This window comes from Anarhichas minor, unplaced genomic scaffold (genome assembly GCF_050575085.1).
Source record: "Anarhichas minor isolate MPS153535 unplaced genomic scaffold, ASM5057508v1 ptg000044l, whole genome shotgun sequence".
Classification (NCBI taxonomy): domain Eukaryota; kingdom Metazoa; phylum Chordata; class Actinopteri; order Perciformes; family Anarhichadidae; genus Anarhichas; species Anarhichas minor.
The window spans coordinates 548,056-560,000 of NW_027466490.1; the positions used below are offsets into that span (position 1 = coordinate 548,056).

Sequence of the window (11,945 nt, forward strand, 5' to 3'; positions counted from 1 at the left end):
CGAATACTGCAGTATCTGATGTATAAACGTGTATCTGTACCATGACTTTGTGGTACGTGGCGTGGTCACAGCGGTTCCTGTTGATCTGGAGAACAGCTGACAGACCGTGAATAACTCCTTTTCCACTCAGAATGTTGGAGGAGTTTATCTGAGCCTCGTTCACAAACAGCTGGGGGAGACACAGACGGTTTATATTCTAACGTTCAGGTGATGAAGTTATTGTTAATTATTGATTATTAGTAACCTTTCCGTCTCGGGGGAAGATGCCGAGCTGGAAGGAGAAGCCGAGCAGCGTCTGTTTGAATCCTCCAGGCTGAAGGTCGGTCTTCAGCAGACGCTCTGAAACCACCACGTGGTACCGAGTCGTGTTCACATCCTGTTTACGGCGACAAAATAAAAGCACAGAGATGTTTCCACTGAAACAAACTTACATATTTGATTTATTTTACTTTCATTTGCTTTGTTTGTACAGTTAGAAGTTAAACACAAACAAATAAAACCATGTCTGCAGATCTGCATATTATAGAATAGAGAGCAAATGTATTGGAAGTGATATGTTACATAATTAAGATAAGTTAAATAGTTTGATTATGTTGAAGCAGTGGATAATAAATGAACTATTACTGGATTTATTTACATTTATATATTCTTATATTTTATTATCTTTATGTTATTTCTTTGTCTTTATTTCATCTAATGGATCTACACATATTTTATTATATATTTTTGATACGTTTCAGTATTACTTAAATATATAATCATATCATCTGAGAATAAGCTGAGTTCTTTTCCTCTCACGGTTCAACCGCTGATGCAAAAAACAAAGGTGCTCAGGGATGGCCTTTGCTAGGGCTGCTTATTGATTATATATTAGTACGTTACACAATGCATTAGCTGGCATTGTGAAACAATCAACAGACTAAATTATTGATATGACAACGTTGACCATTCTGTTTGTTTCTCTTGGATCTTAAAGCTCTTAAAAATCGATTTAAATTGGATAATACAAACTATTCTATTTCCTCCCTTGGAGAGAAAATGTGGCGTCGTCTCTTCCTTTAGGACCTTTTGTCCAGTTTACAATAAAGACACAAATTCTACTTCCTGTACCAGAGACGTGGCAGACACTTTGTGGAGGTAATCGGTGACGGCGGCGTCTGTCGGAGCGAAGACGGTGAACTCGTCCGCTTGCTCGATCTCGTCCGTCAGGTTGTAATCCTGAACAAGACAAGCAAAACTGTAAACAAAGTTCACTGATATGATCACAAGAGTTTTAAAGAATGAGAAATGTGTTTGAGAGTTCGTACGATGAGATACGATCGGAACAAAGAGAACTCTGCTCTCAGAGAGAGAGTCGCCAGCAGACCTTCACTCAGCTTCTTCTCAGGAACCAAAACCTGCAGACAGAAAGAAAAGGGTCAACGTTAGCAACGTTAGCATCGTTAAAGGGTCTTCTCCAACTTGGACCCTGTTTTAATATGTTATTGTGTCTGAATGACTAAAGGGGTCAAGTGATAAAGTAAGGAGTCAGAGTGAGACTTCATTAGATACAATAACAACCAGACGGGATCGAGCCAAAGGTCAGAAACAGGTTAGATTTCTCGGTGGGGTTTTCCCCCATAATGTTGTCAGACAGATGTTAGCAGCTGACATCTGCAACGTTCTCCCTGAATACCTCAGCAGTTTGAAAATCCCTGTTGTCCCCTTCAGAAAAACATGAGGAAGATAGCAGAATAGTTTCCGTTTACCGGGATTATCTTCGTACCTTATCAATGAGGTGGATCAGTCCATTGGTAGCAGCTACATTGGGCGTGGTGATGGTCGCTCCTCCGACAGATGTGAGCTGATGGAACAAACACACTGAATCACGCCTGAACATCAAAAGTAGAAAGTTTCCGAAACAAACTAAAACCTTGAAATGATTTACAGCTACGTCACTAAGACTTTTTCTTCTTCCTTAAATAAAACAGACTCAGTCTGCGGAGCTTAGAGGATGTTTGCTAACTTTTGTATGTGTTACACATGTAAATAAATCTAAATAAACTGTATGAAATATGGACGTTGCCTCGTGGGTGAAGAGGCGGCTTAACTCTTTAGCATAGAGGTCTATGGGAAGTGGACATTTGAGAAACTGTTTTGGTTTCATTTCGGAGCATTGGACGTTGCCACTTGGTATGAAACTTAAAATGAGCCCTTTGATCTAGTTTTGTGAACAGAAATGATAGAAAATGATGGTGAACCAGCCCCTCTGTGGACTCACCTCATTGGTTGTTGAAACAGGAAGTGATGTCTTGAGAAGGGAGGTCAGGGAGGAAGTGCTGCTCAGACTGGATAAGGGATAGTATCCTGGGATCATGTGATTTCTGTGATAAAGGACGGATGGTTGTTACAGTTCAGTGCTAAAGTTAAAAAAAGACAACATGAGCCGGATTGAAATCAAGTGTGTGGTCACGCTGAGCTGTAACCTGATGAGACTCGGCAGGTTTCCCTTCGTGGTCCAGAAGGTTTTGTCCTCTGAAGACATTTTGGAGACGGCAACAGAAGACGGAACCAGGAGGGTGACGTTCTGATCCGACAGAGACCAGGACAGACCGGAGTCCTGGGACACGAGCACAGAAATATATTGTCTCAAAAAGACTTGCAAAAGGCTAAAAATGTGATGTTTGTTCTTCTGAAGATAAAATCAGGTCTTTGTGAATCCTAATGAACATTTGCAGCATAGATACAGGGTTCAGGGTTCATGGATCATAAAGGAGGATCATAAAACGACATTTAGTGCCTTAAAAACTAAGAGAAGGAGTTTAAAATGACTTCTGAGAGATACAGGGAGCCGGTGTAGTTTGAGTTTTATGATCTCTCATTTTAGATTTTGTTAAAATCCCGGCAGCAGCATTCTGGATGCTCTGTAGTTTTGTAATAGCTGATTTTGGCCGACCAGCATATAGAACATTACAGTAGTGAAGAAGACCAGAAACAAAAGCATGATCAAGCTTCTCTGCATCCTGCTGGATTGGTAGACGTCTCACCTTCCCCATTGAACACATTATAAAAGGCCAATGAAGTAAAATGAGCTATAAAATTGAGGTCAGAGTCTAAAATGACACCAATGTTTCAGACTTCGAGGTTGGATGTCCCAGTTTAGCAAGAAACAGGATCCGTTGGGCCGACTGGGACGATCTCAGTCTTTAGTTTTAGGAAGTTCTTGTTTACTCATTGATGGCCGACACACAGTCAGTTAGATTATTATAGTTAGAGTATCACGGACAGCTGTGTGTCGTCAGCATAGAGCTGTGGAGATTCACGGTATTCTGACGGATTAAGGGTCCAAGTTGCATCATGTGGATGGAGAACATAACGGGTCCTGGGACGCCGCCCTGGGTCACATAATCGTCAATGTTTCTGATGTTGTGTTCTCTGATTTCCTTCCAGTAGAATGTGACTGAAACCAGCTCAGAGTTTCCTGTTTACACGTCGTAATCGTGTAATTATTGAGTTGATAAATGCTGGTCCGACTAAGGATCCATATGTTTTATGTGACACTCACAGTCGTCCATGTGTAGAACTCGGAGGTGTCTGGCAGAGACATCAGCACCTGAACGCATCACGAAAAAACTATGTCAGGTTTGTTGGTGAAGATATAGAAGATATATTTAACGTATGAACATGACCCTCACCTGTGCGACGTCACCGTAACATGCGCGTCCGTCACCAACGTATCCGTCGTCACAAACACACGTCCACTGAGAGGACAGCAGACGGCAGCTGGCCTGAACACAAAACACTTCATTAGACCTGGTTCATCGTCCTTCTGTCTGCTTGAAGTTTGATCTCCGGGACTTACTAAGTAGTGACAGCCTCCGTTTTCAGTGACACACTGATTCACAGCTTCACAGTCCTGCCCGTTTCCTTTGTAGCCGGCTTTACATGTGCAGTCACTCTGTTGGTTTAACAAGCAGAACTGAGTGTGACAATACTGAGACAGGTGTCTCTAGAAGAAAGAGGGTCAGATTGAATCAGTCCTTTTAAAAAGGTGTGATGGTGTCACCTGTCCAGGTCCGACGTAGATGCAGGTGGCGTTGGAGTGGCAGCCTCCTCCGTCCGGACCGTCACAGTTGTTGATTGACTGACACTCGTCTCCGTCCTCCCTCCATCCGGTCAGACACTGACAGGTGTGAGTACCTGGTCCTGTCTTTATGCATTTAGCCTGCAGGGGGGCAGCACAGTGACGTCATCGGGTATTAGAAATGTGTTTTTATACACACAGTTTCTCCTGAGGTCAAATACGTCTTTATTTTAATCCTCTATATATATATATATTTAAGAAGGTTAAATCAGATTTCTAGAGTTTAATAACTGACTTACGTTCAAACTGCAGCCGCCTCTGCGAGGCGGAGCACAGGGGTCTGACTCCACACAGGTGATACCGTCACCTTGGTAAGCAGGTTTACACTCGCAGCTGAAATCACACACAGCAGGTAAACTGAACAACGTCGGCTCAGTTTATTTCATCTGTTCTCAGGTAACAGGTGAACCTCAACTGCATCACGGCACAAACTGCTAAAAGGCTTCATTATAAGTATGATGGCTGCAGGTAAGCTCACCTGGTGGTTCCCAGTGGGTTGAAGTTGCATTCAGCATGGGCGTGACAGAACTGAGCCTGAACGCCACACGCCACCGTCATGCGATCGCAGAACCGATCGGTGAAACCCTTCAGACAGGAGTCCAGTTTACAGTGACCGTCTGAGTCCGGACGGTTGTCACACTGTCCGTGGATACAGGGACAGGCTGAGGACAGACAGGTGAGGTTTAACATCATCATGACATCACACCTACCTGTATGAGGTCACGAGAAGAGGTGAGTCAGACTTACTTCTGTCACAGTTTGGTCCATATTTGTTGGAGGACGAGCAATACTGACAGCGAGAACCTCTGTAGTTTGAATCGCAGATACATGATCCATTTCCTCCGATGCCCTCAAAACACTACAACAGAAAAACACTTCCATTACCATCAGTCTCCTCCAAACACTACAACAGGAAAACACTTCCATTACCATCAGTCTCCTCCAAACACTACAACAGAAAAACACTTCCATTACCATCAGTCTCCTCCAAACACTACAACAGAAAAACACTTCCATTACCATCAGTCTCCTCCAAACACTACAACAGAAAACACTTCCATTACCATCAGTCTCCTCCAAACACTACAACAGAAAAACACTGCCATTACCATCAGTCTCCTCCAAACACTACAACAGAAAAACACTGCCATTACCATCAGTCTCCTCCAAACACTACAACAGAAAAATACTTCCATTACCATCAGTCTCCAAACACTACAACAGAAAAACACTTCCATTACCATCAGTCTCCTCCAAACACTACAACAGAAAAACACTTCCATTACCATCAGTCTCCAAACACTACAACAGAAAAACACTTCCATTACCATCAGTCTCCTCCAAACACTACAACAGGAAAACACTTCCATTACCATCAGTCTCCTCCAAACACTACAACAGAAAAACACTTCCATTACCATCAGTCTCCTCCAAACACTACAACAGAAAAACACTTGCATTACCATCAGTCTCCAAACACTACAACAGAAAAACACTTCCATTACCATCAGTCTCCTCCAAACACTACAACAGAAAAACACTTGCATTACCATCAGTCTCCAAACACTACAACAGAAAAACACTTCCATTACCATCAGTCTCCTCCAAACACTACAACAGGAAAACACTTCCATTACCATCAGTCTCCTCCAAACACTACAACAGAAAAACACTGCCATTACCATCAGTCTCCTCCAAACACTACAACAGAAAACACTTCCATTACCATCAGTCTCCTCCAAACACTACAACAGAAAAACACTGCCATTACCATCAGTCTCCTCCAAACACTACAACAGAAAAACACTGCCATTACCATCAGTCGCCTCCAAACACTACAACAGAAAACACTTCCATTACCATCAGTCTCCTCCAAACACTACAACAGAAAAACACTTCCATTACCATCAGTCTCCTCCAAACACTACAACAGAAAAACACTTCCATTACCATCAGTCTCCAACCACTACAACAAAAGACAAATTAAGACCCTTTTAAAGGCTTTCATGTTATTTGGTAACTTTTAAGAAGTATTAAGGATAAAAACAAACACCTGGATCTGTAATTCATTTATATTTATCAGGAAGTGTTGATGTTAAAACAGTGTGTTGAGTGTTGAATCTGACCTGACCGTGTCCGGAGCACGGAGTCTGGTATCCACCTGGACAGGGTCTACAGTCCAGACCATAGAAACCTTTACAACACGCTGGAGTCTGAACGACAAAACAGAAACATTAAAAACTTGAACTGACACTTTTTGTAATCTGATCTGTGCCGGTGTGTTCGTTTACCGTGACGGTTGCTTTGCAGAGAGGCGAGCAACCCGTTGCCAGGATGTTGACAGCTGCTCTGCCAATGGACAGAGTGTAGACGCATCCGAAGGTGGAGGAGCCCTGATCAATAAAGAGTTTCTGATCATATAGCAAGAGATATCAGGAAGATATAAAACCCTGGAGAAAACAAGCAGAGTGAGACGTCTTACCGTGTTGACTCCGGTCGAGCACTGATACTGTGTGACTTTAGAACAGCCCGAACATTCACCCTGAAGATAAAAGAAACACTTCACAGAAAACGGACTTTAAAAAACGTTTGCTGTTTTTTGGGAAAGTCTTTTGTTTGTGAAGGAAAATAAATAAAATGGACTCGACTCATTGAAGGTTTCTAAATCTCTAAAAAGCTGAAAAAAGACGAGTCTGAAAGCGCTGAAAGCAGGAAGTCGTCACATTTGAGAAGCTGGAATAAAATGTTGGATCAAATAACAGACATAACATAATACATATAAATATTAGAAAAGAATATAATCAAAAACACATTTTATCTTGCGCTAATTAGATAAATAATTAAGACTTATCGTGTTGGAGTTTTTCAAATTATTAATCGTCATAATTAGAACTGAGAATCTGGGATTTCTCTTGAAACACTGATACGTCCGACTTGGTGCTAAATAATAAACAAATACACATAAAGTACACACAAAGTACACATAAAGTACACATGGGTCGTCAGGTGAACAGGGACACAACTTCAAACTTCAAAAGTGAGACTAAAATGTATTTTATTAAGTCCCACTAACGACTAAAAGTGAGACCAGGATCCAGAATAAAACTCTTGTCATAACAAACATGGCCGCCAGTCGTTGCTCACCTTGATGATCTTGGTCTCGGTGACGTCACACCTGTGGGGCAGCACGGGTTCGATGGAGGGCGGAGTCAGAACTCCATCCAGCACATACAGGCGACCGTTTTTAGCCCCCACCGCCGCCTCCAACACCGTGGCCCCGTTCACCGAAATCTGACCCTGAAAAACAATCGATCCGTCGATATTGATTGATTTCCTTTATTATATATTCAACTCTCTGATATCTGATGAAAACAGACGGAAACACTCAATCATTTGTGATCGTTAAGATCCAAACTTACATTTTCTGTCACGTTAATCGTCAGAACCTGATTGGCCATCGTCTCGAGTCTGGGGCCGGACACGACGTTGAAGATGTCCAGCTTCAGGGGACAACGAATCATAATCGTCTTCAGAAGATCTGATTGGTCTGAAAACGTATTCACTGATTTGTTAAAGTGGTACTCACCGCGGCCGACAGGACGATGTGGTTCCTCAGAAGCTCCACCAGTTTGTTGTGACCCTAAAAATGAGATTAGAGACGTTGACAAACAGCTGATTTAAGGTCGATGTTGTTTGTTTGTTTGTGTGTGTTTGTGAGTCTGACTTCGGCGCTGCTCAGGTAGGACAGGTGACCTTCGGTCATCGCATCAAAGGCTGAACTGCTGGGAGCAAAGACGGTGATGGGACCAGGACGGTCCAGGACGGGGTCCAGGTCAGCGTTCTGCACACAAACAAAACCTCCACTTTAACAAATGAAGCATTAGTATGAATTCTGAGGTTCATCAAGTTTTCCTAAAAATTTATATTCATTATTACAGAACTTTATGCTTAATAAACTTATTGTTCTGATCCTGATCCTAATCCTGATTCTGCTCCTGTTCCAGCAATACCCAGATTGCTAGAACTACAACAGTCAAGGTCTGTCTTTCAAACATGAGAGGATTATCTTCTGGAGAGCAGCAATGTGATAAACCTGAAGGGTCTATCTTCTGGAGAGCAGCAATGTGATAAACCTGAAGGGTCTATCCTCTGAAGAGCAGCAATGTGATAAACCTGAAGGGTTTATCCTCTGAAGAGCAGCAATGTGATAAACCTGAAGGGTTTATCCTCTGGAGAGCAGCAATGTGATACACCTGAAGGGTTTATCCTCTGGAGAGCAGCAATGTGATCTGGCCAACTGATTCAGCATCAGTCCAGGAGAAGAAGTGAAATCTACGAACCTCTAATAAAGACTTGAACTTGTCAAATTTTCCGTAGTCAGAAATGATCCTCATCAGATTCTCCTGAGGAAACAAACAAGACGTTAACCATCAACAAACAAGTGAATCAACGAAAGGTCAAAGTTTGTCAGTTCACTGCTTCACCTGTGAGTTGCTCGCCACTGTGGGTGAAACGCTGTCCATCAGCTTGTTGATGATGTGGATCATCCCGTTGGACGCGACCACGTCCGACTGGAGGATCACGCCTTTCTTCCTGCTGCCGTGGATACGGATCGTAGTCCGAGAGTCCTGCAGGAGGTCACAGAGACGTTCTGGTAGTTACAACCCAACAACCTCACGGCTTCATATCAAACAGTCTGTGTGAAATGTATGAAGGCAAAATACTGTCAAAATCCGAGAGCGCAAATAAGATCCATGCGCGCGCGAAAATCAAACAGCCGCGCGCGTATTTTACTTTGACGAGCGCTTTTACATCACTCCACCAGCAGAATTCACTCTCGCGTGAACAAAAGTAGCTCGCGAAGCTTAAATCCGCTCGCTCGCGAGTAGTTTTTCTTTGTGACAGTAACTGGGCGGACCCAGTCTTCATTGTATCTCTACATCTAATTGGTTACAATCCTGGTCTTGGGATAGACCGGATATCACTCTGACGCAGACACTAGGTCTGATAGAGGTGGTTTTCAATCCGCCACTAAACACTACTCCACTACATCTCAGCATGTTCTACATTTGTCTGACAGGTTTTGTAAACTTTTCAGACAGTAGAGGCTGATGAAATACAGATGATGTTAATAGAGTTGTTAAATACAATAATTGAAATGTGTTAAAGTCAAGTTGCTCAGATTGGTTTAAATTCACTCCATCATTCTATTACAGACGATGTGTGTTTGATACTCAAACAGCTCAAAGAAACTCTTTGATCTTAATTGATTAAAACATGATGTCATCATATTTAATCATACTGTTGTGTTTACAGAAGAGATATAATATAGTTGTATATAATATGAGCAACAAGTTGGACCTGCTCAAAGATCTGGAGCCAAGATTAGGAACCACTGTTTGTATATTAACTGTTAAATCACTGACAAGTAATAAGTGGATGAAAAGGTATTCAGATCCTTCACTGCAGTAAACGTACTAATATCATACTGATGAAACAATAACCCACTACCAGTAAAATACCTGCATTCAAAACCTCAGTCAATGTTATTATCAGCTAAATCTACTTTAAGTGCAGAAAGTGAAAGTACCCGTGCAGTGAAATGTACATTATTTGCCCCTGACCTGTAATCTGAAAATCTCCCCCGAGCGTCTGTGTCAGAGTGATATCCGGTTTATCCCAAAGACGAGGATTGTAACCAATTAGATGTAGAGATACAATGGAGACTGGGTCCGCCCACTTACAGTCAAAAAGAAAAACTGCTGCAGGTTTAAGCTTCGCGAGCTACTTTTGCTCACGCGAGAGTCAATTCTGCTCGCGGAGTGATGTAAAAGCGCTCGTCAAAGTAAAATACGTGCGCGGCTGTTTGATTTTCGCGCGCGCACGGATCTCATTTGCGCTCTCGGATTTTGACTGATTTGCCTTCATAAAAATGTGCTCTGAAATACGTCAAACTGTGTGTGAGATACCTGAAGGACACCTGGGATCCTGAAAACCACAACATCTAATTCATGCAAGGTCTCAAACCACTGGAAGGGGCTTTTGATGGGTTGCAACCTCTGGTTCTATAAAGAGTGAAGTCAGAGCTTCATGTGTTAAAGCTGCATTCTCTCTAGTGTCCACCAGGGGGCGACTCCTCTGGTTGTATAGAAGTCTATGAGAAAATGACTCTACTTCTCTCTTGATTTATTACCTCAGTAAACATTGTAAACATGAGTTTATGGTCTCAATCTCTAGTTTCAAGTCTTCTTCAATACAGCATGATGTTCATTTAGTACATTATGGTCCATTTAGAGTCAAACAGACCATAAAGCAGGGGATGCTTTAGGGCGGGGCTACACAGTGATTGACAGGTCTCTGTTATTATTATTATTATTATGAGAACACTTGTGATGGATCTCACCCCCTCTGAAGAGTCGGACTCAGCTGATTTTCCAGTCAAAGTGAAGAAGACGTTAGTTTTCTTCAGAGTGTCAAAGGGCATCACCCCGGCAACCAGGTGAAGCTTACACAGGTATTCAGCTTTGGAAGAGTCTGATGTCAGAGTCCTCATCTGAGAGACAGACAGAGAGACAGAGAGACAGAGAGAGAGACAGACAGATGGACAAGTTAACCTCTCTCACAGTAAAGACGTGTTTGTCTCTAAAATGAACTACAAAGTAAAAGCTTGTCTGAGTCAACAGGAAGTAAAAGTTTCAAAATAAGACTCAGGTTCTTTAAATTGACTGTGACTGAAGACAAAGTTCATCTTACTGAAGTTCCCCTGAAGCCTTTATTGATCGGGACAAACAAAGTGAAAGGACCCAAATTCTGCAGCGGCCACGAAACAGAATCTGAAAACAAACAAACTCAATTATTGTTATTGTTAATTTAATTCATATTAGAAAATAAAAAGAATGAAAAAATACTTAAAGAAGAGATGCAAGGTTTCAGTCACAATGTGCCACATTTAAGATCATTTTAGCAAACTATAGAATTTTGTTATTAATGTTATTATTAATGAAAAACCCTAAAACGACAATATACAATGAAGATATAAAATATATCTGTTTTAAGTCACTGTGATCAACTTGAGAAACATTTTTTTAAATCCTGAATTTTAACACCTTGGAAAAGTTGTGTTGAGGCTAATAAACTGTGGTTAAGGTTAAGCAACTAAAACTGTTGAATATTTACACTTTAATGCTAACTTAGCTTAGCATAAAGACTGGCAAAAAGGGGGTTAACAGCTAGCCCGGCTCCGTCCAAAGTTCAGATACACGAGTCACAGTTTTAAACACGTAGTTATCGTGGTTAAGTGATACAAAGCTACACCTGAAGGGTTTATCCTCTGGAGAGCGGCAATGCTCTTGGTTTAAGTTAAAATAACAATGTTTGTTACATTAACTCTTTATACGACGCCACCTGACTTCCTGCTTTGTTCCCGTCATAATGACAATGACCACTAGAGGCCGCCGTTTAAAACGTTAAAAATGTGTCTTACTGAGCTGTAAAAAAAGAGTTTTAGAGACTTTTTAACAGCGCAGACGTCTAAATGTTCTTACAAAAGTTTACCTGGAAACTAGCTAACTTAGAACGAGAGCATCAGATTAATTAAAGAGTAATAACTTTCTACGTAATAAATCATCTTCACACCTAACAGAGCTACGGCGTTGCTCAGCTGACCACTCCACCGTCCTCCCGGCTCGGTGTTCAGGTCGTCCAGACGCTGCATGATGTTCCCGTAACAAACTTTACCATTACCAAGGTAACCCTGGAGACAGGTGCATCTGATGGGACAACGATGGTGCATAGTTATGAAACTACATCTGTACACTCACAG

At 41.9% G+C, this 11,945-nt stretch overlaps 1 protein-coding gene across 1 annotated transcript in view; it reads right to left on the minus strand.

The window, feature by feature from the left end:
- The window catches only part of stab2 (stabilin 2), a 30,095-nt gene that overhangs the window by 12,083 nt on the left and 6,067 nt on the right, over positions 1-11,945 (minus strand). Inside the window, 26 exon segments of the mRNA XM_076111239.1 lie at positions 41-169; positions 245-376; positions 1,111-1,218; positions 1,308-1,397; positions 1,766-1,843; positions 2,261-2,363; positions 2,466-2,599; positions 3,539-3,592; positions 3,675-3,767; positions 3,842-3,937; positions 4,046-4,204; positions 4,363-4,456; positions 4,602-4,785; positions 4,871-4,982; positions 6,250-6,336; positions 6,415-6,516; positions 6,606-6,665; positions 7,268-7,420; positions 7,543-7,623; positions 7,710-7,763; positions 7,848-7,964; positions 8,464-8,526; positions 8,608-8,751; positions 10,527-10,676; positions 10,877-10,956; positions 11,759-11,892. Coding sequence (XP_075967354.1) covers positions 41-169; positions 245-376; positions 1,111-1,218; positions 1,308-1,397; positions 1,766-1,843; positions 2,261-2,363; positions 2,466-2,599; positions 3,539-3,592; positions 3,675-3,767; positions 3,842-3,937; positions 4,046-4,204; positions 4,363-4,456; positions 4,602-4,785; positions 4,871-4,982; positions 6,250-6,336; positions 6,415-6,516; positions 6,606-6,665; positions 7,268-7,420; positions 7,543-7,623; positions 7,710-7,763; positions 7,848-7,964; positions 8,464-8,526; positions 8,608-8,751; positions 10,527-10,676; positions 10,877-10,956; positions 11,759-11,892 — 2,791 coding nt within the window.